Source organism: Sitodiplosis mosellana, unplaced genomic scaffold (genome assembly GCF_009176505.1).
Source record: "Sitodiplosis mosellana isolate CC-2019 unplaced genomic scaffold, AAFC_SMos_1.0 Smas_scaffold_6191, whole genome shotgun sequence".
Classification (NCBI taxonomy): Eukaryota; Metazoa; Arthropoda; class Insecta; order Diptera; family Cecidomyiidae; genus Sitodiplosis; species Sitodiplosis mosellana.
In genome coordinates this window covers 3,747,151-3,771,798 of record NW_022601432.1, presented here as the reverse complement: position 1 = coordinate 3,771,798, position 24,648 = coordinate 3,747,151, and the positions used below count along the sequence as shown (strand labels likewise).

At 34.9% G+C, this 24,648-nt stretch overlaps 5 protein-coding genes and 1 long non-coding RNA gene across 14 annotated transcripts; 4 read left to right on the top strand and 2 right to left on the bottom strand.

The window, feature by feature from the left end:
- Window positions 1-1,635: 1,635 nt before the first annotated feature.
- On the top strand, window positions 1,636-7,544 carry LOC129576919 (translocating chain-associated membrane protein 1). 6 transcript variants are annotated; one of them, XM_055463055.1, is made up of 5 exons: window positions 1,636-2,802; window positions 3,527-3,879; window positions 5,240-5,319; window positions 5,415-5,523; window positions 5,648-7,544. In XM_055463055.1, exons 2-5 carry the CDS (start codon window positions 3,742-3,744, stop codon window positions 6,437-6,439), a joined length of 1,119 nt encoding a protein of 372 aa, XP_055319030.1. In that variant the 5' UTR covers window positions 1,636-2,802; window positions 3,527-3,741; the 3' UTR covers window positions 6,440-7,544. The 6 variants fall into 6 exon arrangements, with proteins under 6 accessions (XP_055319030.1, XP_055319031.1, XP_055319033.1 ...); XM_055463056.1 differs by having other exon boundaries at window positions 1,647-1,863; XM_055463058.1 differs by having other exon boundaries at window positions 1,730-2,832.
- Window positions 7,545-8,743: 1,199 nt separating this feature from the next.
- On the top strand, window positions 8,744-10,043 carry LOC129576918 (thyrostimulin alpha-2 subunit). Its single transcript, XM_055463052.1, has 2 exons — window positions 8,744-9,514; window positions 9,606-10,043. The coding sequence occupies exons 1-2, from the start codon at window positions 9,418-9,420 to the stop codon at window positions 9,872-9,874; spliced, it is 366 nt and encodes a 121-aa protein (XP_055319027.1). The 5' UTR covers window positions 8,744-9,417; the 3' UTR covers window positions 9,875-10,043.
- A 2,546-nt stretch (window positions 10,044-12,589) lies between these two features.
- On the top strand, window positions 12,590-14,379 carry LOC129576915 (thyrostimulin beta-5 subunit). 2 transcript variants are annotated; one of them, XM_055463049.1, is made up of 5 exons: window positions 12,590-12,798; window positions 12,971-13,098; window positions 13,189-13,239; window positions 13,338-13,558; window positions 13,645-14,379. In XM_055463049.1, the coding sequence occupies exons 1-5, from the start codon at window positions 12,776-12,778 to the stop codon at window positions 13,753-13,755; spliced, it is 534 nt and encodes a 177-aa protein (XP_055319024.1). In that variant the 5' UTR covers window positions 12,590-12,775; the 3' UTR covers window positions 13,756-14,379. The 2 variants fall into 2 exon arrangements, with proteins under 2 accessions (XP_055319024.1, XP_055319023.1); XM_055463048.1 differs by having other exon boundaries at window positions 13,165-13,239.
- A 777-nt stretch (window positions 14,380-15,156) lies between these two features.
- On the top strand, window positions 15,157-19,216 carry LOC129576917 (uncharacterized). The gene is made up of 3 exons (XR_008688944.1): window positions 15,157-15,467; window positions 15,578-15,812; window positions 15,929-19,216. It is a non-coding gene; the product is annotated as an uncharacterized LOC129576917 (long non-coding RNA).
- LOC129576911 (uncharacterized) lies at window positions 16,785-20,755 on the bottom strand. The gene is made up of 5 exons (XM_055463030.1): window positions 19,848-20,755; window positions 18,697-19,728; window positions 18,452-18,566; window positions 18,075-18,384; window positions 16,785-17,910 (listed from the first exon to the last, which is right to left on the bottom strand). The coding sequence occupies exons 1-5, from the start codon at window positions 20,186-20,188 to the stop codon at window positions 17,768-17,770; spliced, it is 1,941 nt and encodes a 646-aa protein (XP_055319005.1). The 5' UTR covers window positions 20,189-20,755; the 3' UTR covers window positions 16,785-17,767.
- A 35-nt stretch (window positions 20,756-20,790) lies between these two features.
- LOC129576914 (nucleosome assembly protein 1-like 4) lies at window positions 20,791-24,433 on the bottom strand. Of its 3 annotated transcripts, none has more exons than XM_055463045.1 (5): window positions 24,274-24,433; window positions 22,528-22,873; window positions 21,706-22,365; window positions 21,486-21,603; window positions 20,791-21,416 (listed from the first exon to the last, which is right to left on the bottom strand). In XM_055463045.1, the coding sequence occupies exons 2-5, from the start codon at window positions 22,777-22,779 to the stop codon at window positions 21,208-21,210; spliced, it is 1,239 nt and encodes a 412-aa protein (XP_055319020.1). In that variant the 5' UTR covers window positions 22,780-22,873; window positions 24,274-24,433; the 3' UTR covers window positions 20,791-21,207. The 3 variants fall into 3 exon arrangements, with proteins under 3 accessions (XP_055319020.1, XP_055319022.1, XP_055319021.1); XM_055463047.1 differs by lacking the exon at window positions 24,274-24,433 and adding an exon at window positions 23,364-23,484; XM_055463046.1 differs by lacking the exon at window positions 24,274-24,433 and adding an exon at window positions 22,995-23,017.
- Between the last annotated feature and the right edge of the window lie 215 nt (window positions 24,434-24,648).

The window sequence follows — 24,648 nt, the reverse complement described above, 5'->3', positions numbered from 1 at the left end:
AGAGAGAGAGAGAGAGAGAGAGAGAGAGAGAGAGAGAGAGAGAGAGAGTTGCGTTTAATTTTACGTGGAAGTCGTTGCTCTTTGGGTAATAGCATCAAAGTGAATTAACTAGCCTATTATTATTGATTGATTTTGTTTTTCTCTTTCTCTCGAAACAACAGCAACAACAAAGTAAATTCATACGCAATATTTATAAGGGAAATTCCGCCAAACAAGAAATGTAGTCATTTGAGTGAACTCATATACAAACAAAAAGTTTTAAAACTAAATAGTTACAAGAAGATGATGATGAAAGAGAAATAAAACCGATCCAATAATAGAAGCAGTGCAAAAGCAATGTTTGGCAACACTAAGACTAGGCACAAACATATAGAGCTACTTTTAGTGTGCGGAGCATATTTTTTGTAGTCATTGCATATAAATAAGTAAGCATGTGGCATGCAACATGTGCAAATTGTCAATTCGTTTTTTTTGTTTTTGTTTCTGTCGATGGACAATTATTGAGAACAACAGCAACAACAAAACGGTAGCTATGTTATAATTGATATAAAAGTAAAATAATGAATTGATACGAATAATGAAGCAAACAAAAATTAAAACAAAAGCTAATAGAAGAAAAAGAAAACATTTTTTCATGAACCACGGAGTAAAATGAAATGCAAAAAATGAATAATACATGACATTAGTGATAAATATTATAATCCAATAGGAAATTTCGAATGCAATGGCTGCGCGCGTGGCAATTTAAAAAAAAAACAACAAATTTACTTTAAAAAAAAAAAGGTTTTTGTACACAATTATATATGCTAATTCCGCCGAATGTTACAAAAAAAAAAAATTATGATGATGATAGAGACGCGTTTTACCACCATTCATTTTCGTTATTTTTCTTGGTTTTATTTTCTTCAGCTGAAATCAATTGCAAGTGGCTCATTTTCAGTAGATTTATTTCCTTTTTCCGTTCATTTCAAACAATTTCATAGGCTACAGAAAAAAAGAGAATATTTTTTAAATGTAAAAGACACACATGACATGGTGCAGAAAAACAAATAGTTACGCATTCATTATGGTTTTCTTTTTCAAGAATTTATCATGCGAGGATTTTTATTTGGGTTGTAAAATTGATGAATAAAATATTTTATTTAATGGGACAAAAAAAAACAAGATTGTCTTGATTCTCTTCCTTCTTGTATTTTCTTTCTTTCCTGTCTCTCTTCGTTGCGAATTGATCTTTTAAAGCCACAAATTGTTGCTAACAATTGGTTTTTCAACCATTCACGCATACTTCAGACTTGAACGCTGCAATTCGGTTTAAAACTTGGACTTGAACATTGAAACGATGGAAAGATTGATGGTTTGAATGATGAACCATTTTAATAATATCAATATTTTTCTTTCGATAAAACTTATTTATTTATTTGAAATGTACATCTATTAATCTTATAAACCCTTTATACAGCACAACGGTTCAAAAAACCGTTCATTTAAACCAATTCAAACAAAAGTCTTAAGTAAAACCAAAATCAACGGTATTTTATTCAAACATATGGTAAGTATTCAACAACAGTTCTGCACCATATTTAAAATCCATGGAGAGTAAAACGTCAAACGCTGCAGCAGCAGCAGCAGCACAGCAGTGCTAGTACACTCACATCAATTAAGCGAGACATGAAAGATAAAATGTCAAAAACCAAGGAAAAATAAAGAAATATGGTGAACCTCTTGAAATGTCAAACCATTTCAGTTTTGTTTGGATGCTGAAAATTTGTTTTGTATGAAAATTTCTCGAATTTATTTAGAAACCGATACGGAATCGTACACAATTTTAGCGAATCATGTGTTTTAATGGAAAATGAAAATGGTGTAAGTGGTGAAAAAAAGTGTATGTCTGACAAAATGCTATAACAGCATTGCTGTTGAACACCCGATTTTCAATGGAATATGCTTGAAAAATTGAAAGCTTATTTCAATTGAAGGCAAAATTATGCGAAAGTTGAATTCGCTTTAAAGAAATAGGTTGGAGAAGAAAAGTGTCAAAATCAAGTAAATCGTATTCAACAGATTGATTATTTTCGAGGTTGCACACAAGAGAATAGCTCGATAGTCATGTTGGCAATTGTTCAATGAATGTATGCCGGCATTCAACTGCTATAAAACAATAGATGTCTTTGACACGAAAAAAAACTATGAAAGAAAATATCAATAAACTTGAATTGAGTTCACAAACGAAGAAACGAGTTCAGCCGAGAAAGACAAAAAACCATTCCGTTCGAAATAATTTGAGCAAGTTTTTTTCGGTTGGAATTGGAAAAATATCAACGATTTATTTAAAGGAACCAAAGTACAACAAAAGTCGGAGTGTTATCAGTGTAAATGAGACGCACACGAACTCAGTCGGCACCGGGCGAATGCAATGTATTGAGTTATTTTTTTTTACTAATCACAACAAGAAACACCAGCTTTATTTTTCGGTTCGGTTCGGTAGTATTAATTGTTTGTTGCACACAGACACATTTGTCCCACCAACAACAACAACAAACATCATCATCAACAGCGTAAATGTCAATGCGGCGGTGGCGGCGGCGGCGATAGTGACGGCGGGCGTTCCACAAACGCGTTATGCGATAACGAAAGCATCTTGGCAAGTTGTGGGAGCGGGTCGAATATAGGCGAAAACGGCAGAAAGAAAAGAGAGACAGAGAGAGAGAGAGAAAGAAAAAAGAGACAGAGAGAGAGAGAGAGAGAAAAGATTAAGAGAGAGAAAAAAACCATAGAAAGATCAACACACAACATACAAGCAAAGTGAGTGAGAGAGAAATGGCTGTGTGTAAAGTGAGTGTGTGTGTGTAATTAAGTGTGCGGTACTTGGGTAGCAGTGTGGTGGCTGTAGCTATTTAAACAAAATAGATGTTTTTTTTTTAAATTCAGTTTAAAACACTTTTTTTTGTTTTAATTTTCGTTGGATGTTTATTTCGTATTTTGCACGAGTAAATTAATTACCGCAAAAAGGTGGCAGTTGATTCCATTTGCTTGGACATAATAAGAGCGAGAAACATTATTACAGCAGAGAAAAAAAAACAGTTTAATTTGTTGATTTTGTATACATATCGAAAAAAATTGAAATTAGTTCGCTTTCCAATTCCAACACACAGTTCAAGCATATATATATATATATATATATATATATATATATATATATAAATATATAATCGGCTGTTTTAACGACGAAAACGACGACAACGACAACAATATTACACTTATTTCTTTCCCTTCCGAAATTTCATTTCATTTTAAACTGTTTCGAATGTGATAGTCAATATATTTAATCAGAATACGAATCGATCTCCATGAAGAGTATGTCTACCACTTGATTGTATTCGTTTTCGTGGTGCTCTCGTTGTTGTTGTTGTTGAAAAGGGAGTGCGTTTATTTTTTTTTCTTCTTCTTCTGTTTCTCTCTTCTTTACGTAGTTTAAAAAAAAAAAGACTGTCACTAACTCATCGGTCGTTGTTGGATCTCGTTTCAGGCCAACCTGTGTGTACAATAAATTAAAAAGTTACAACAGAGCAACAACACATCAAATAACACAAAAATCAGCTAAAACAAAAATCAAAACGTGATTAGCCGTAGTGTAAGGTGTACGTGAATTTCTACTCGTTCTCGTCCCGGAGACAAAACAATTCGACACAAAACAACACACATTTATTATTATTAATATAGATAAAATAGCATTTAGTAGTGATGGCAATCAAACCCGGCATAGCTAGAAAATCATCAAACAAAAATCCACCGTTTTTTAGCCATGAATTTGTGATACAGAATCATGCTGATATAGTTTCCTGTGTAGCAATGGTTTTTGTCGTGGGACTTATGTTACCTGTAAGTAAAATTAAACGCATTTTTCATCGAAGAAAACAAAATCCAATTTCCAAAACTAACCAAAATCCGGCATTTGTCGTGCAAGTTGTGTTGGCAATGCGAACATTTTCGATTGAAAATGAAAGAGAAGAAAAAATAGAAATATTGCCGACCCGGAATTTGTGATCGGGGAAGACAAATCAAATTCAGTGGATTGTCAATGTGGATTCGCGTAAATGGCTTCGAAATGCAGTAGCGGCAGCGAATCGAAAAAAAAAATCATATCAAAGTCGATCATATACATCAGTTCCATACAACAAATTCTACACGTCAGCTTTGAATACGTATACAATTGTCAAATCGGCAGACACGGCTGTGCATTTGGTTCCGCTGCCGCTGCCGCTGCCGTTGTTGCTGCTGCTGCCACTATGTTGTTTCGCTCATTATCGGTGTCTCTCTTTTCTTTGCTCGTGTGTATATTTTTGCCAACGAATTCATATTTGGCATCAGAAATGTTTACATCACCACAAGTGAACGTGTGCTCATCGAAATGCATGGAATTTCCACATCGGTGACTTGACAGCCACCACAATGCACAATCGTTTTTCTTCCACATTTTTTTTTCTTTGCTGCTTCTTCTTTTTCGCCATAATTTTTTTTTTCTTTTGCAATGAGATTCAACTATGAAAGCGAAAAGAGAACATCTTCCAAATGCGGACCCCATTCGCCAACATAGCGGTTTCATTCTTATGTGTATTGTAGTCGTGTGTTATTTTGTTAATGCCACGTTTAAACATAACATGCATAGTTTCCCGATCACCAACTATGGGTAGCACACGCATCCACACGCATCAAGTGAGAGTCGTTGCTTGTCTGTGTATTGTAATCGGTTGTGTGTACGACGTAGCTGATGTGTATGGCCGTTTTTTTTGTTGTTGTTGCTTCTTCTTCTTCTTCTTCTTCTTCTTCTTCTTCTTCTTCTTCTCTTCTTAAAGTGAATACGATAGCGACTTTTACGTGTCGCATCTGTGCGTTGTCTTTCACAATTTTTGTGCTGACGTTGTAGTATCATGCTAATTGATTTTTGGTTTTATATGACGACAATGACTGGACATGCTTTGAGGTCTTCGTCCGTCCGTTTCATCGATCGACTTCATCAAATGCCCGGCAATTTCAAAATCCATTTTCATCATTAATGAACATTGACTTTAAATCCCACATGGAATGAAACGAAAAGCGAAATAAAATAAAAATTCGATTCGAATGCTCAGGGGAACCGTTTCGCAACATTACATTTGTATGACCAACCGAAATGCTGATTGCAATTTCATCATGACTTATGTTTTTCTTTCTCTTTCTCTTTCTTTGTTTAATTTTTAAGGCAACTGCCCCTATAGCCAGCATTTTTGTTGCATTGCACCATAATGTAACGGGAGCAGAGCCAAGCCATGAAAATCCCAGGTAAAATAACAAAATAACTCTCAACTTCGTTTGTACATCGTAGACTAATCGCTTTCTGATTTTTTTTCTTTTCTTTCTTCCCATGAACACTTCAGAGGATTACCATTTTCTTATGAATCAGGATGGAAAGATTGGTGTTGCGTATTCTTTTATACATTAATTTGTATCATAATGCACGCGCTATTGCAGGAATATTTAATCGAGGTAAAACTGATTTCCAGCCCATTCATTGACTATCATCAATTAGTGGATTAAAAGATTCCAGTCTGTTTTCCGTTCAAAGAAATTGAAATTTAATTTTGAATTTTATTTCCTTTTTTTTTTACAGAAAATCTCGAAAAAATTACATTTGTCCAAATTTAAGTTGGCCCGTTTCAATGACTCGTGCCAGTTACTGGTATTTTATCTGATGTCATGCGTATGGGGATTGGATGTTATCATTCGCGAAGGATACTTTAGCCAATTGTCATTGTTGTGGGATCAATTCCCTGAACATCCAATGATTTTCCTCCACAAATTATTTTTCATCATTCAATTGGCCTACTATTTCCACATGTTGCCTGAGCTGTACTTGCAAAAAGTGAAAAAAGAGGATCAACAATCGAAAATCATTCATGCCGTCTGTAGTTTTTCATTTATTGCGCTCGCCTATTTCTTGGGTTTCCAACGCATTGCATTAGCATTGCTCACCCTACACTATGCCAACGAAGTTGTGTCGCACATTTTCCAATTGGTCGACATCTTTGATCGCGACGAAAAGCTCACCAAATTGCATTATATCAACCATTCGATTTTCATTGCAACCCGTTTCGGTTCGATGCTATTGGCCCTATTGACCTTGTACTATGGCATCGAAAGTAGTGCTAAAACGAAATTCGCATTGGTCGCTGTGTGGGGACTGCAAGGATTTTTAATTTTTCGATTTTTCAATAATTTTTTGCGCGCTAAAAGCGAAAAATTAGGCGAAAAAAATTTGATAAAGAAACGTAATGCTACAACCAATGCCAAAACGGTGGCCGGCGCTGAAAAATCGAAAAAAGACCGAAAGAAGGAGAGCGATCTACCGGAAGCTGACCAAAATTCCAACTCCGGTCGACATGAATTGAAAAAAGTGAAATGAATAACAAACAATTGCTACCGTATTTACGAATGATGTATGTTTCTTTTTTAAATGGTTTAAATGTGAATGAATCCGTGTGCGTATGAATTTATGTGAGTGCTTGATGTGTGAGAGCATGTGTGCCAATGGTTAAAAAGTTTAAATTTTTTTTTTCTCGATTAGAATCAACACAATAATAATTCTTTTTTTTTTGCATTGAATATATATTCAATGTCCATCCCGTCATCTATATTGATGCATACATTTATTTAAACATGATTCAATTAGGCAACAAGTAAAACAATTGGAAAGAAGAGAAAGGAAATGCAAAACATTGAATAATTACGATGGAATTTAATTACAACTATTTCGAGACGATATTTTCAACACTTTTATCAACACTGTAATCACACGCAATAAAAATAACACTCATGATAAACAAAAAAAAAAAAACAAACATGAAAAACACACACACACACACACATTTCAAAACCGATTTTCATAATTGTTTTCTATTTGATAATAATTAAATATAATTGTTGCATTTAATTTACGTTTCGTTCCGTCAAATCTCTCTCTTCTTCTTGTAAAGCATTTTACTTTGTTTCTTTCTTTTTCGCTCGATGTCCAAAAATCAAGGCAATTTTTTTTAGACTTTAACCAATTGTTAATCGAAACATTCTAAACCATTTGTTCTTTTTGTTTAATCAAAATTAAATGCGCACCACAAATCGCAACAACAACAAAAAACATGCAATAGGAAAATTTGAGTCTTCTCAGTGTTGTTTATTTGTGTTTTATTTTTATTCTTTTTTTTTGTCTCGTCCAAACCAGAAAAAAAAACAAACTCTAAATATTTATGTTTTATTATTCTCGTGACCGATTGAGTTTCGATAGACAAATATGCGTTTACATTACGCACTATCGGCTCAACGGCTCATTTTCATTTCATCTGTTTTTTACGTTGAAAATTTTTTTTCCGGTAAAATGGAAAAAATTTGCAAATAAAAAATGACAAAAGAAACAATATTTTGATATATAAAGTGAACGGAAAAAAATTTGTAAAAAAAAAATCTAAACAATTTTGAATAAAAATCAATCGAAAATACTTAATTAAAATGAAAAACGGAAAATTTGGTTTATTTTTATCTTATTTAAAATCTATTCGTTTATTGATCTCAATTTTGATTTACCTTCTCGATAAATTAGAGCAATGAATATTGATTTGATCAGGGAGTGTAACTCCGAGGAGGAGGAATGGTGAGGAGGTGAATGAAGAGGAGGAGTGCGCTGAGGAGGTTCCTCCTCCTCACATGAGGAGGAAATAAAAATTACCAAAATTGAGGCATATAAATTTATTTTAAACACTTTTATTGATTTGGAACGGATGCCAACGATAAAAAACTACGATCAACATCAATAGAAGTGTTTAAAATAAATTTATATGCCTCAATTTTGGTAATTTTTATTTCCACCTCATGTGAGGAGGAAGAACCTCCTCAGCGCTCTCCTCCTCCTCATTCACCTCCTCATTCACCTCCTCACCATTCCTCCTCCTCGGAGTTACACTCCCTGGATTTGATACATTGACATCGTAACAATTCAGTACATTAGTACATTGAGTCAGAAAACAATTGATTCAATAGAGAAAAAAAAATCGTATTTCACGTTTTCTTCACAGCGTCATTAAAAGAGAGGTAAACAAAGGTAAATATTGCGTACGCATTCATTCTATGCTGATATCATATTGAAGCGTTCTCCAAAAGCCTGTTACTGCTAAAAACAAACTTGCTAATGATATCAATTGGTCAAATTTAAATGTATGTCTACCTAATTAACGACTTACATGGATTTCTCTTAGCAGAGAAAAAAAAACTTGTCACGTATTCTAAATATAGTCAAAACTAAAGTAAGTTTCTTGCAATTTATTAGTTATCAGAACGCTTCTAATTTGGTCGGGAAAGAAAACAACGTGTCATCAAATTTTTTTTTTCGTTTTTTTTTTCTTCATCAATTTCAAATTTACTTCAGTATCAATATGTAGTTCAAATCAATTTGTGTGCCTTGATTGCAAAAGGATTTTTATTTTCAAAACGCCGCGTGATAGTGATCAATTGGTTCGTTACAATTGTTGTTGAATTCGTGTGTATTTTTGGTGTGATGTGCATTATGGACTGCATCTAATCATCGAGAGAGAGAGAGAGAGAGAGAGAGAGAGAGAGAGAGAGAGAGAAAGCATACTAACAATGCTCCAAAGTGGACAACCAACGAAAAATGTCACAAAGGAATTATTTTTGGTAATTTTGTTTATTTTTCCTCTGGTATAAGCCACAGTGGGCAGATCGTCGTGACAGATGTTACAATTATAATACAATGCATTATTGTATATCATGATTGACTGTTCGCATATTTCAATGTCCAATCGAAATCAAAGACCATGCAAATTTAGACGAGAAAAAAAACTGTGTTGATCAATGAATCCATTGATCGGCCAACACGTGACTATCGCCATATGAATATAATCAAAGAAATTATTCACACAAAAAAGCAGATAGATTGTTGAACTGTGAACCTACGTTCAAGTAAGTAGATTGAGAAGAAAATGTTGCATTTTTAAAGGTCATATGCTTGTGGCTGTTCAAAATTGAACAGTTCCATTCAAGCGGCAGATTTTTCTTTCTCATTTTTCGTCGTCATCTTGCGTCTATTTCATCGGATTTTAAATGATTGTGCGCACACGCTCACTCTCTTTCTTGCTTTGTGTCGCTTGACACAGGAATGGTCGGAACGTAACAAAAAAATCGTTTAAAAGCCAACGATATGGCTGTGTCAATGCTCATTACTAGTTCTTAAGTGGTGCAAGTAACAATCAAGACAGATTCGGTTGATGTTCGAATCGTTTCAACATCGGCAACATCGATTCATTGTACTATCCTCACTGCTTGGAAACTGGTGTAAAAAAATTCGGTTACAAGTACAAGTCAAACTAGACTCAAAGGATGGCATGCATTCAAGCTGTTATTGTTATAGCCATTTGTGCTACACTAGTGATTTCAAAGGATATTGCTTGGCAAAAACCTGGATGCCACAAAGTAGGTATGTTATCAAAGTGCACCATTTTAACCAAGCATACCATTTTTTATTGTTGTTGTTGTTGTTATTCTCAACCGATAAATTCTATTCGCAGGTCATAGCAGAACAATTGAAATTCCAGACTGTGTACAATTTTCAATAAATACGAACGCATGCCGTGGATATTGTGAATCATATGCAGTCCCATCGGCACCAAGTGCCAACGGTTTTAAAATACCAAAACCAGTTACATCGGTTGGACAGTGCTGTAATATCATGGAAACGGAAGATGTAAACGTTATGCTGAGCTGTGTTGGAGGTGCCAGAAATGTTACATTCAAATCGGCCACCAAATGCTCGTGTTATCATTGCAAAAAAGACTAGCTCACATTTACTCATCTAATATAATATGTTTTTTTTTCTGTTTTTGTTCTATTCCATAAAAGAAATGAGAACAAACAATCCCTAACATCAATCGTATATGCATGTATTTTAATATTTGTGTCTTTGAAATTGTGCGCATCCCCAAATTCTAGATTTGAACAATAATTATTTTGAAAATAAAACTCCAGACTTTCAATTGATTTGAAATAAAAACATTTCTTTGGTCTTTTTATTTAACACGGCTGTTTCTCTTGAATTGCATTTTTTCCACTTGGTTCTACGGTCTACTTTGGGTCTTCTCTAGAGGTAGTGTTGGCCGTCAAACAATTTCGAACGTTTGTTCGACCGAAAAAAGAACTTTTTTTTTTCAAAATCATATCGAACGGTCGAATAAGTGTTTAAAAGTATTCGACAGCCATCACTATCTCGAGGTATCAACGGACAAAATTTCTAAGAAAGAAAAATCGCATTTTTCGATACAAATTGGTTTTAATCGTCTTTTCACTGATTACCATTGAATAAGGCTTCCTTATTGTAATCATAAACCAAGGTAGGAAGATGTTATATGAAAGTCAATAACGCTACATGAAAATATCATCCTGAAATTGACACGGTTCCTTTTTGACGCCCAATATTCAATTAATAACAATTCTTCCATAAATTTATTGCAAAAAGAAATCTTATTAGCGACTCCTGAAACCGGAGAGAAAGAAGTAGATAAAATCAAAGAAAGAGAAGGAGAGAGAATTTCTATTTCAATAGATTTCGTAGTTTAAAAATAGATTTAATGGCCATAAAAACACATTATTTTGGATTCTAAAGCTAGAAACTGGAGCTTTTGGACCAATTTTAACAAAATCGTCATTTATTCATCAGAATCACACATTTAAAATCGATTTCCATAGCTCATGTTCCACTATCACATATTCTACGTCGAAAAATCGAAGACATATCTGGTATTGGGTTAAGATGAGTCATCTCAATAAAAACAATTTATTGATAGTAAATGTCGCATTCTTTTTTTTTCACCGTCGCCAACCGTTGCGAGGATGTCTTTTGTTATTGTTGCATTGCGCCAGCCTGAAATCGGTAGTTTTCTGCTGACGCTTCACCATGACAATAACACATTCGCATATAAATTTCGTGTAAACAGACGAAATAAATTTGAATACTTATGTTCTTTGTGAAAATCTATTAAAATGCTCCCTTTGTCTTTGTTCGTCTAAAAATTGTCGATCTGAACGGTTCAACAGCGGTAGCGAAAAAAAAAAGTGGATGACTTCGTCTAAACATCTTGACAGCGATAGATGGAGAGAAGGAGTGAAGATAATCATAAACATTTTTGAATTCATCCATGATGATGATTCGCTTTATGGCTTGTTTGCATAATGTAAACTGAGTTATTAATCCTTTAATAGGTTTCGACAAAAAGAGATTGGGCGATAGCGCCAAATACAGCAAATTAAAATGGATGAATTGTTTGAAATGGATTAAAAATGGTGATTAGATGGATAGTGCGTCATCTTTTGTGTTCTTATCTACGCACCCCTTTAATTTGATGTGTTTTATGTGCATTTTTTTCCTCTACCGTTTCCATTTATATTGCATTGCAAACATCGCGTATAATCTAGTCAAAGCAATTCAAACATTTCTTCACACACAGAAGAGGAACAAGAGAAAGGAAAAAAAACGGAAAATTTCTGGATATTCCATTTAACGTTAACTTAAAGAGAAAAAAAATTAATTTACTAGATTTTTCTTCGTTGGATTTTTTCCCGTTTTCGATTTAATGTGGGTGCGTGGACACAAATCTCGGTGGAAAACACAGAACAAACAACCCATTTGAGAAATGTGAACGAAATGCAATCAATTGGTCGCACGGATAAAAGGAAAAAAAAATCAAATGCGCTGTAATATGATGAAATCAATTCCATTCTCTCATCTGTGAGTGAATGTACCGTTTAGAGAGTTCGTAGGATGTTCAATCCAGAGAGTAAAATAAGCGAAAATGAGTACTGCCCAAAATTTTGTTTTTACCATAAATCATATATATGAATTTGTTTTATATTTCACTTAGTGCAAATCAATTCGAACGATGTTTTTACTTTCTTGTGTGTCAGTAGTACTCTCATCTTCCAACACATTTGACTGGTTAGCGAATATTGATGCCACTGAGGGCTGACTTTTGTCACTATTTGGCAAAACTACAGAAAATGAATAAGAATTGAATTTCACAACAACTTTGACATTCAACACTTTTTTCTTATGTCTTACTCAGTTGTCAGTAATTAGCGTGAATAGTGACAACTAGGGTTCAAATTTGATTGTTTAGAATATTGAAAATGATTATAATTTGAATTTTTTTTAGTGTTGATATTGTTTAAAAAGGATGTTTTTGAACTGCCCAAAATCAATTTTAGAACTGCCCAAATGGCTTGACGACTGCCCAAAATGGGCACGACTGCCCGATATTTTACTCTCTGGTTCAATCATAATATTTTGTTAAAACAACATATTTACCTTCTGTGTATTCAATTAACCGATACTGAGCCGATATATACCGACTTGGATATACGAAATGGAGGAAACACGCCATTGTGGAGTGCGCTTGAAAGCGCAGGCCATTTGTGCACTGATGAAGATGAAAAGGGCTGTTGACGGCTATTGTCGTTCGCAATAAAAGGAGATCACATTCTAACATTCAACATTATTACTTGCTAACTTGTGTTGATGATCGGTTGCGTTTTTCATTTTGTGTGTGATGAACGTTCATTTTACCAGTGTAATTAAACTGAATGTTGGTAATAACGGTTCGAAATCATTGAATTGTTGTTAGACACAACGTTTTTATTGCTGTGCCGATTAATTTGCCAAAACAATACATTTGCAACACAGACAAAAATGAACTCGTTCGAAGCAATTAGGTGGTTTTTTTTTTGGAAAATTGTTTAAACTCTTTTTTGAAATATTCGAAATTAAAGTTGAATCGTTTTTGTTTAAATTTTTTTTATCATTTTTGAGTCATTGAACTGAACCATAAATTTTCGCGTTTTTTCTGTATAAATTCAACATTTTTTGTTCCTTTTAAAATCATAGGCAGCCTCGGATTTTTCTAGTCATTTGGTTAACGGTAACTTTTAATATGATTTTGGGCTTTGGCGAAGCCGATATTTCAACAGCCGTACAAGGTGCAATGGTGCAACCATCCTCACCAATGACATTAGGTGAGTGCATAATTTGTTTTTTTTTTATATTTTCATCAAATTACTAATTCGAATATGCAAAATCAGCTCAAGTGCATATTGGATTTTTAGGATGTCACAAACGATTGTACACATATCGAATCACACAAGCCGATGAAAATGGTAAGAAATTCCTAGGAGCGTTTTTTCTCTGTAAATAATCTAACCAACCGTCGATAAATCATGCTGAATGATTTTTCACATGAAATTCGAATCCATAGGCCACGAATGCTGGGACCATGTAAGTGTTTGGTCATGTTGGGGTCGCTGTGATTCACGTGAAATCTCCGATTGGAAATTTCCGTATAAAAAATCATATCATCCAGTATGTGTGCATGCAGGACGCTCAAAAGCTGTTGCCATGCTACGATTTTGCCATCCGCTAGCTGATCCAGAAACGCGACGCTATGAATATTTGGAGGCTAATGCGTGCCATTGCCAGGTAAGGGCACCACAATTTTGTTACATTTTTTTTTCCTCAAAAAACGCGCGTTCAGAACGAAGCTGAAATGAATTTTTATTTTTTAGACTTGCTCGACAACGGACACTAGTTGCGAAGCACCAAACAATTTTCGTGACGAAAGTTCAGTCAAAGTTCTGTCCATGGCTGGTGTCAACTCGGATGATTTGGAATACTAACGCTCGAACCAACTGTGAATGAATCAATGAACACAAATGCAAATGTCTGGACAAAAAATGTACTAATTCCAATTGTGAATGTAAATGTTCCAATCGGTAGTGGTGCATCATTCGTAAAATTAAATGATTTTTTTTTTCAACTTGAACAATTTTCACAAATAAAGAAATTTCGATGTGGTTGGTATTACTGCCGAGGAAGTGACATTGTGGTTTCAAACGCTTTGCAATTTCTTAAAATTATTTTCATTATTTATTAAATACAAATGAACTTTTATATATAAAAAATTCGTTACGACCAAAAAGAATTGAAGACGATTTTTCTTCTAATAAAATTTAACTTCGATTTCAACAATCATTCGAGCAAATTCTCCAATTTTGCTGTCAATTTTCTTTTTCTTTTTGGGAAACGCGAAATATTTTCTTCTGAAACAGATCATTCATCAACGCGTAAAGTCACAAATGACATAAAAAGATCCATTTATATTGGCATAATTACTGAATTGCATAACATTTATCACTTTTAATAAAATAAAAAAAAAACACTAAACGACCAAAATGTTTAAGTCAGTTTTAATCCGTATTTACAATGATTAGCTCTCTAAAATACATATACTGCAGTACTTCATTCAAGCTTTAAGAATTAAAAGAACATTTGTTGCCTCCATTCATTCTACTTGACAATATTTACTTTAAATCATTGTGGATAGTTATTAAAATTTGATGAAAACAAAATTCCATCGAAAAGACATTAGAAAAACCATATTCCATGAATTTAAAAATCCAAAAATATGAAAAGTACTACATAGAAGTTGAAATAGTTTCGGTACGATTCACGAAAAAACCAAAATGGACCGAATTTTATGATTTAAAACGCGCATGGAAAACCAATTTACAAGTCGAATGCTATAAAAAGAAAACTCAAAACAAAATTCCATGCACAAAGAAATTCTTTTTTCATTACATTTCATGTTATAATTTTCAATAAGAAAAAAAATTCAATTAAATATATTGAGTGTTTGTTATCTAATGAATCCGAACAGCAATTTTGCTGATCCGTTATTCATACCACAAAAAATGATGTACTTGCTGTTAGAATTATAAGAAACCGAGCATATGAAATCGAAAAATATTTCCTCTTCGGCACAAAAATGTCTCATTCTCAATATATTGGCTAGGTGTCATTGTGAAATATTGAGTCCAAACGTGTAAAATCATGTCTTCTGTTTCATAGCAACAGAGACTGTATACAGAGAACACAGTTGTGAAAACTGCACTGTGTCAAGAAAGTGAGAACAAAACAAAGAACACAAGCAAACCATGATTGCCTTTAATACGACAACGGTCCCGTTATTCCTTCATCAAAGTGTTAGTTTCAAATTGGTTTGTTTGTGTGGCTACAGCTTGTTGCTTTCACGATATAAATGAGCACCCATACGAATTCAACTCATCATTTAGCTCGGTTGCAGCACATTTGAAACGTTTTGCTGTCAAAAAACGAACAAGATTTTTCATGCACACATTTCGAGTTTAGAATCCAAAAGCATAACATGCAATTTATTCCTTCCAAAAATAGTTGAATTTTCAAAATCCAATCAAAACTAAAATATTGGAGTTTTCATTGCAAATTTTCAAGTAAAAAAAATAGAAAAGTGAATTAATCCAAGCGAAAATTTGATTTCCATTAAGTACGGCCTTAGAATATTCAAAACCATGTGAGTAACGAGTTTTGTTTACATTTTTTTTTCTGTTCTAATACAGGAAAAAAATTCAGAATCAATTTTGAACAAAAAAATTGATATTGATTGAATTTGTCTTTACCAAGCAATTTCCAAACAATGGCGGGCCGAAAGTTGGACGGAGAATTTGATCCTTGGCATTTACATTTTGACTGCGAAGATTGCGGAAAAGAATTCGTCATATTTGATGTCAACCGAGCTGGAGAAGATTTCAAGTGCAAATCGTGCGGTTTTGAAATGGATATGCCGGATGCGAAATGTGATTGCAGTGCCAAAAAGTGGATGTTGGTCGACATGGGTTATGATATCTGAAAATCATGTGTAAGTAACTTCTGGGAAAAAAAAACAGTTAATGTTGATAGTTTTTCCTCATTCAGTGAATTGTCGGATAAAATCTCAGAATTTCTAATTATATTTGTTAATATTTTCAATTTCAGTTCGCCGAATAACCAACCAAATGGATCATCATGATTATTTTAATGTTTTGTGAATCATACCAATGATTAAGTTTTCTGTCAAAATGCAATGTTTAATAAACATTCAGTATTTCTGACGAAATATCAACCGTTTTTTTTTGTTCACTCTTGAAATTGTTGGTAGGATTTTTGCTGAGTATGGATTTATTGTGTTAACAGACCGAATTGTAAGTATCGGGCAAATAAAACTAAGAACGCATGCAAATTATAATTGTGGATGAATATGATTTGTTTGGACAAATATCTGCCTATCCTTGCTTTGTGTAAGATTTCAAATTTGATATTCATATCAAAATTCAATACAGTTTCATTTACTCAATCCATTGTGAGGTTACACGCTCCCAAAAGTTAGTACAACAATAAAAAAAAATTCGTCAGCTGAAAAAAAAAAATTAATTGAAAATTCTCTTCAAACCAAACTCAAAGCATGTTAGAAGAATTTATTACATTTGAAGATGCACATTATTGTCACCAACATTCCATGGAGAATGTGCAAACCGTGTTGTAGGTGATGAACAATCGTTGTAGGCAATTGATGAAAAAAGAACATGGAATTTTGCGTAATCCATTTTAATACCGTCTCCAATGAATCATTTTTTTTTCAATTAGAAGAGCATGCTATCCATCATTCATCGGAAAAAGCTTTAGAAAAGGAGCAAATTCTCCAATTTTGTTGTTAATTTTTTCTTCTTCTTGGGAATTCATCAACGCATCAAGTCACAAATGATATAAAAAATCCATTCATATTGGCATAATTACTGAATTGCATAACATTTATCATTTTTAATTTAAAAAAAAAACACAAAACGACCAGGTGTTCAAATAGTCAAGCCAAATTTTATTCGTATTTACAATGGTTAGCTCTCTAAAATACAGTATTTGATTCATTTAGCTCTCAGGCATAAAAGAACATTTGTTTGCCTCCATTTTGTAATTCATTCTACCAATTAATTTATAATTCATTGCAGGTTATTCGAAATTTTGTACGACCTTTTTTTTAGGAGGATCTTATTGTATCCTAGAGTAAAAGTAAAAACATTATCACTGTTATCATTCTGCAGAGACAAAAACCAACAAAAAAATCTTCGAGATCTACAATAATCCAAATCTTGGCAATATTTACTTTAAATCATTGATTAATTAAAATTTGATGAAAAAAAAATTCCATTAAAAGTGGCATTTAAAAAAAAAACACATTCTACAAATGTTAAAATCTTTGAAAAAAAAAAAGAACAAACGCACAATCCGTTTTGTTTTCTTCTTCTTCAGAATACTGAATTATGGTAATTTCGGCGATTATTTAACATGCATTTATCACACAGTTTAATGTGTTTCTGGACTTGCAATTAATGTAAAATAAATAGCTACGATATAATCTGAACCAGTTCGAGGGAGGATGGCAAAGTCACATTAGTTAGAATATACCATTTGTAAAATCTATTTTTCACGACTGGCCCACAGTTGACTACGAAAGCGTTGCCTGCAAATACGGTCATGTTTTGTTTGCTGTTGTTCTTGTTTAAAAAGCGGCAAAAGTGCATGTAAATTAATTTTTAATCGACTAGTTGTTTGCTTTGCAAAATGGTTCCAGTACACAAAACAGTCTACTTCCTATTTGTTCAGGATGGTTTTTTTGTTGCATTAAATTAAATGTTATTTTGCAGTTCTTTTGGTTTTTTTCTCTAAAATATTCTTTGGTTTGTTTGTGTGGCTGTTATTCACAATACTCTACTCATTAAGAGTAACATGATCACTACATAACAAATTATACAGAGTATGGCTTAGGAGTTTGAGTGGATGTTACTTTTGTGAAAATTGGTTAATGGCCATTATATGCTTTTCTTCATGATAAGTACGCAGTACTTGGCCGATCACACTTGATGTCTCACTGTCATTCATCCACATGCTCATCGATCCATAGTCTTCCAGTATCGATAAATATGCTGTTGATTAATATAAACGAAAAAATAGACATAATCATAAGTATGTTGAAACAAAGTTAAAATAGAAAAGTTGGAGATTTTTTTGTAGTTTGAATTGGACAATTTTAACAGGAAGAATAAATTGATTTTTAAAAAAAATGGGACTTTTGAAAGGTTTGACTCACCGATAAAAATTTTCGGATTTGAAAGGCTCAACTGAATATGCGGTGAGTTTAATAGTGCGGCTAATATTGGTGAACCGTTTGGCAATCCATCGTTTTGTTCAAATTGATTGATTTTACTTCGATCGCCCACCAACCACTCGCATGCATTTGACTGATGATTTTTTGTGATTTTGAGCGCTTCATATGCGGTAGCCTCATCAAAACCCATGCCAACAATGAATTGAATCATTTCGGCTGGCGGTGGTAAATCCCGCTGACAATAAATCCGAATTATTTCCAACAATGACTCGATATTGTCCTTGATTGATGCCTATAATTCATTTTCAATTAGATTTCGAACGTATTTTCCGTTTAATGTAACGAAAAAAAATACTCACATTATTGGTAAACTTGGAGGATAAACTCATGGCCGGCGATTCTTCTGCGCCAACTAATGGGTTCGTTGGGCTTTGATTTTCAATTAACCATTCCAAGGCTGCCGCATATACATTGCTGAAAAGGTAAACACATGAAATAGTGTAAATAACACAATTTAAAATAGATAATCAAAGAACAAATCGAACATTATTCCACAGTGTGGAATCCACAAATTTCGTCCTGAAAAAGATCAAATTCCACTTACTTCGTGATGTTGAGTGCATGTTGTACTTTTGGCCGCGAGAATCCCATTTCGATGAGACATTGTTGTGTGTCTTGTTCGTGTTGTTTTCGTTGTACGAGTCTTTGTTTCAGCATACTTATGATTCGTGTTGCATATGGTCCGGCACCGATCACATAGGCACATGAATTCGCTAAAGAAATCAAAATTTTTCGAATGTCATACTGTACGTCACTTTGTAGCACCAATTCATCGATATTGACCACATCTGGTCCATGTATATTGTGCAGCGGTAAATGTGCGGTCGCCAAATCGATATCGAGCTGTGTTGACGATGCAATATGTGTCGCATCATCGTCATCACTGTCTGACTCACTGTCATAATGCAAATGTTGATGTCTCGTTACATTTGTGGCCAAATTTTCCGTCGATTGCTTTGTTATGGTTGTTGTCGCAACGGCAGATAATGTCGTCGTCATCGTCGTCGTCATCGTCGTCGTCGTCGTCGTCGCCACCGCCGTTGCCATCGTATCTTTGGTGTGTTGTTGTGTTGTTGTATTCAAAAACGGTGCAGCATTGGCAGAGCATAAAACTAATAGCATTTCTTCATTGTTTTTTACATTTGCGGTGGCCAATGAGGATTGCTCATCAAAATTCTCGTGCAGTTTACTAATTCGTGCTAATTTATAGTGTTGCGAGAGTTGAACTAAGTCTAAATTATCACAGCTCATTTTTTGTTCCTCAATCCGATCGCGGCTACTGCTGCCCGCCGCACAATCACCGGATTTTGTGTGGCATGTTTGCTTCAAGAATAGTTGACGTCGTGCATGAAATTCGGCCACCACTTTGCGTTTAACATCGGCAAAGGTGAGCGTAAGCGGTGCACAAATCGTACATTTCGAACCGACGCAATTGAAAATTCGCAGATTGACATAAGGTACAGTTGGATCGTTTACGCGTCGATTGATGACAATCGATGTGGGTGTTTGATGATGACCATAGCTTCCAGTGCCCGACCATGAGTCATACTGGCTGACACATAATCCACGGTTGACCCTAAACAAAAGAAGAACAAAACGAAAAAAACCAAAAACGAAAAGAAACACCATTATAAGTACCTTGGACAAGAAGAATGGTTAAAATAAAAAAGGAAACAATAAAGTTTCATCATTTACCCTTGATCTCTTCTCGAGATGTGTGAGTATTTAGTGGTCGCTCCATTTGGTTTGATAGTGGTGTCATGCAGTTGAAGGGATAGATTGACATCTGGACGATGATAATGATGCTGCTGATGAGTAGCAGCAATTGATAGGGCAGGCGGGTGTTGTACCACACTTGAATTGTCATCCAAATCAATGGACGCAGCGGATGGATTATCGATTGGTGTTGTGGCGGGTGAATCGATTGCGTTGGGCGGTGGAAGCGGTGGCGGTGATGTGCTGGTTCGTTGCTGTTGTAAACTTTGGTGCCATCGTAAACGACCTTCTGTTAATTTATCACGTACCCAAGATAGCATTTATTGAATCTATTTCCATTGAATCCGGTCACACAAGCTCATCTAAATGTGGTGCTTGTCTCATTGGTTACATTCATTCAAATGAACAACAATCGTCGATTCTCATTGCTTATTTATTGTGGGTAATTTCACACAAAGATTTATAATTTCAGGGGAGAAAAAAATGAATTAAAACTCAATACAACGCGTTTGGAATGGATCACAAAGATAATTTCATTCAAATCAAATGAAATTCGTACACAAATCCACACTAAAATTCAATGCAAACAAAATCAAACGGAATTGCATGGGAAATTTACTGTTGACTAAACGAAAACACTGAAAACACTAGTGTCATGAGTATAATGCGACATTGCGACATGTTTTTTTTTTCGTTGATTTCTTTTTTATTTGTATTGTAATTTATGGCAAACGGATTGATGACAGTTCCAGGCGCACAAAAACACGGGTGCGTTCCGTTTCCGATTCGTTCATTTACGAATTAGCTGCGAACTAATTCAAAATTCAGGTGAAGAATGTTATTGGGATTTTTCCTGTTTTCAACACCATTATTAATCAATAAAAAATCTAAAATTAAAATGAATTGAAATAAATTGACACGGTTTTTGCTTTTCGTTAGTTATAAATTCATGTTGTTATTGTTGTTGTTGTTGTTGTTGTTTTTTCTTCTCATTTTATTTGAATAAATTGTTGTTTTTTTTTTCTTTCTTTAAATTAAAAAAGTGACCAATTTGACGAAATGATATATCTTAACGAACATTCAATTTTGGTTACAATTTTCTTCTTGTTGTTGTTTTGATGGCTTAGTCAAATAATTTGATTTGCAATTTGTATGTTGTAAAGTGTTGGATCAACGAAAACAAAATGTTCGTAAGACAACGTGTGAAAAAGAGGGATAATTAAGAGCAAATGTTCAAAATTGTAATAAACAAAAATAAAATCACATTGATTATGTGTGTGTGTGTGTGTGTGCGATGTTGGCGAAGTGAAGTGTTTGCGTTCGGTTTATTTGATTTTTCTTATTGTTGTTTGCATTCGGCTGGTGTACCTTGGCTGACAGCACCACCGGCACCAGCGCCGCCCTTCTTTTTGTTGCCACCGGCACCACCATGTCCACCGTGTCCACCGTGTCCACCGCGTTGTTGCTTTCCAGTTGGCCGACTTTCTGGTTCCGATTCCGATTCTTCGTCTTCATCTTCATCGCCTTCCTCTTCTTCTTCTTCCTCTTCTGAAAAATCGACAAATGGAATGCATTAGTGCCACATGTGCAACTGTCGTTGTTTGTCTTTCTTCTTACCTTCATCATAGTCATCATCATCGTCATCTTCAACAAAGTCGCCTGTGTAGTAAACGGCTGCCTTTGGAATAACGCGAGCTCGCAAAAAGTGGCCAATTTCGAAGTCAGTGCTTAGAATCTGAAAAATTAATCAAAACATTAGTGTCAATAGTGACGATTTTCACGATTTAGGTCATTTAAGAAAATGAAGAAAAACAGTGTATGCGTTATCTCTACGTACAGCTTGGTCTTCGAGATCAATTTTGCTTTCATCTTGGATTTGTGGCGGTTTGAAGAAGTTGAAAAATGAATCGGCCGGCACTTGTTTGGTGACTGTGCGCACAGCACCGCGTGCCTTATGCTTTTGCTTTCGCTTAATGGTTTTGACTGTCAAATTTTTACCCTTGTGCCAGTCAATGTTGCAGCCGACACATTTGTAAATTTCCGGCCCTTCAAATGTAAACGGATACTCAGCGTCGACTTTCGATTTCAGGAAGTATTGTTTCGTTAGCACCGTATTTGTAAAATATTCATTTGGTTCGAAGTGGAATTCCAGTGTGTACGACATCGGTTCCTGTTCGTAAATGATTTTGATGTCAATCAATTTTTTGAGTGCCGGCTCATCGGGTGCCTGAAGCATTGACGACAACATTTCTGTGTTACGGAAGATGGTCAACCAGAAATCGGGTACACCTTTCACATCATCTTGATAGTTTAGCTGCAAATTTTTTCGCAATTCATTCGTAATACTTTGTACTTCAGGTGTAACATCTTCATCGTTTGCTTCATAGTTCCATTCGGTTTCTTTGCCACTTGGCTCCAATTCACCGGTGACAATGGCCTTTCGTTTGTCATGCAATGGCTGATATTGGTCTTGGTATTTTCGTTCCAATGCATAAACCTTTAGATACACGCGTACACAAAGAAATAAGAACAGAACAGACCACTTAGTTAACAGTTAAAATTTGGCAAATAATCGGCTTGGTAAAATAGAACAAACACCAAAACGAAAATCTATAATTAACTATATTTGGGCAAGTGTTTGATTTTTTTGTTTGTTTACCTCTTCGTAAAATTTGGCTTCAAGCTGTAGACGCTCGAGTTCGATGTTGCGAAGTGCATTGATACGTTTCTGTACATTTGCAGGCAAACCTTTGACCATTTCTTGGAGTAACTGACGACGCACGGCTGACGACATGTAAGCTGGCGCGTTCAATAGGTACTGTGCATTCATTTGCTGTTCGGTGACATCGCTGTTATCGTGATTCTCATGCATTTCTAATGCAGTTGAATCGGCTGGTGCTTTGTCAGTCATTTTGTTTTGTTTTGTTTTCTTCTTCTTCTTCTTCACTCTCGAATAAAACGGTTGAATGTTTCAAGCCGATGTGTTAAAAACTCGATTGGATCCTCTGTTGAAAAAAATAATACGTTTCATTTAATTCTCGATTGAATGTAGAGCAAAGCAAAATGATGAGGATAAAAAAAGGCGGTAAAAAAGCAGCCGACGTTCACATCGGTAAAATGCGACACATTTTGATGAATCGCTGAAAATGCAATGTATGCATATTTTGAGAAGTGATGCGACCACAGTGTCCGAATAAACGAATCGTGTTGTCTTTGTGGATGTTATTTCTTTTTTTGGTGTGCTCTTTTGCGTTTCGTTGTTTATATAGTCTTTTTTTTTCTTGCAGAATTCGTATCAACTGAATGGCTATGAAATGCGCAATAAGCGATCATACACGGATTTCCATATACGTAAAAATCCGTCGTAACGTAGAGAGCAAAAAGGAAGATATAGACATGTACACAATTATCACACACTGTGACACAGAGCGCGAAAGTGTATCTGCATATGTTTGCTTTGTAAATGCTGGTACGAAAAACGCGAAACACACTTACTGTTCCGACGGCGACGGCGACGACACACAGACACAACGAGAAGACAGACGGAACGAAGAGCGCGCGAGAACAAATTGAAAAATGAAAGAACTGCGTATTTTTTTTTTCGTTTTCGTGTCGTGTTCGTGCTTGTCTGTTGACAACGGTTCATGGAAACAACGAATTTTTCTTTTCTTCGCATTTCATATATTCGAACGAACATTTTTTTTTTATTCGGTTGGTATTCGATGAATTTTTTCGGTATAAGAAATCGGAATCGATTTACATGACATTTTCGACAAATATAACGCATAAAACGCAAATTGAGAATTATTCAACGAGAGAGTATGAATTCAACGACGAAGCAAAAAAACAAAAATGAAACACGAAAAACACGAGGTGATTTAGAATCGAAGCGCGAACATTAAACTCTCTCAGACACGAAAATACACATACACGGATATCGGCATCGCATACAGAATGCGTATATATGTTCTGAAATTTTGAAAACACGTGTTTGAGCGATTACCACGAACGGGAATAAAGTAGAAGAATGACGAAAAAAAACAGTCGTTTCATTTCGAATGCATTCCATTTCACCTTTTCCGGTAAATACGAAATGGAAAAAAAAACTGCGCGTTGCACAAATGAGATGCACCGATAATGTGCAACTACGTTAAGAAAAAGCGGCTTCATGGGAACCGAAAAAAAAAGAAACTTTGAATTTACTTTGTGCGAACGCACAATAAAAGAAAAAACAACAAAACCGACCGAACCAAAAGAAATAAAATTACGATTCAAATCAATTGAATCAGAATGATGGAATGATAATAAATTTGTGGATGAAAATTGTGTTTGTTTGAAACAAATGACAATCGAAAATAATCGAATGCATTTTAAAATTGAGAAATAAATATACGATGTTAATTACCTAGAGTCGACTGGAACCGTGTGCACACAATATGAACAGAATTCGCAAAGAAAGAGATTTTACCATTGAACTGAAACTATTTCAAAAGCTACACTGCTTCGGTTATACTACACCGATGGGGAGATACCAATACACACGGACGCGCCGCCACAGCACATTTTCATTTGGTGTGTGCTGTTCAAACCAAATATTTTGCGTATCGAAAGATCGCGCGCTTGCCGTAGCCAAAATCCATGTGTTAGTATTACACGTATACGTATGTACACGTACAGGTTACCCGCTCGGTTGGTCGGTCGGTCGGTCGGTCGGTTGGTCGTTCGTTCGTTCGTTTGCTCACTCTCTCTATCGAATTGTCGTTTGACAATGTAGATGCGC

Coding starts and splice junctions, on each gene's coding strand:
- LOC129576919 (XM_055463055.1), top strand. CDS start 3,742: ATGGCAATCAAACCCGGCATAGCTAGAAAATCATCAAACAAAAATCCA. Junction 5,320..5,414: donor CCAAGCCATGAAAATCCCAG/GTAAAATAACAA, acceptor TGAACACTTCAG/AGGATTACCATTTTCTTATG. Junction 5,524..5,647: donor TGCAGGAATATTTAATCGAG/GTAAAACTGATT, acceptor TTTTTTTTACAG/AAAATCTCGAAAAAATTACA.
- LOC129576918 (XM_055463052.1), top strand. CDS start 9,418: ATGGCATGCATTCAAGCTGTTATTGTTATAGCCATTTGTGCTACACTA. Junction 9,515..9,605: donor ACCTGGATGCCACAAAGTAG/GTATGTTATCAA, acceptor TTCTATTCGCAG/GTCATAGCAGAACAATTGAA.
- LOC129576915 (XM_055463048.1), top strand. CDS start 12,776: ATGAACTCGTTCGAAGCAATTAG. Junction 12,799..12,970: donor AACTCGTTCGAAGCAATTAG/GTGGTTTTTTTT, acceptor TTAAAATCATAG/GCAGCCTCGGATTTTTCTAG. Junction 13,559..13,644: donor CTAATGCGTGCCATTGCCAG/GTAAGGGCACCA, acceptor TTTATTTTTTAG/ACTTGCTCGACAACGGACAC.
- LOC129576911 (XM_055463030.1), bottom strand. CDS start 20,188: ATGCTATCTTGGGTACGTGATAAATTAACAGAAGGTCGTTTACGATGG. Junction 19,729..19,847: donor ATCTCGAGAAGAGATCAAGG/GTAAATGATGAA, acceptor TCTTTTGTTTAG/GGTCAACCGTGGATTATGTG. Junction 17,911..18,074: donor AAATCCGAAAATTTTTATCG/GTGAGTCAAACC, acceptor ATTAATCAACAG/CATATTTATCGATACTGGAA.
- LOC129576914 (XM_055463045.1), bottom strand. CDS start 22,779: ATGACTGACAAAGCACCAGCCGATTCAACTGCATTAGAAATGCATGAG. Junction 21,604..21,705: donor TTGATCTCGAAGACCAAGCT/GTACGTAGAGAT, acceptor TTAATTTTTCAG/ATTCTAAGCACTGACTTCGA. Junction 21,417..21,485: donor TGATGATGACTATGATGAAG/GTAAGAAGAAAG, acceptor TCGATTTTTCAG/AAGAGGAAGAAGAAGAAGAG.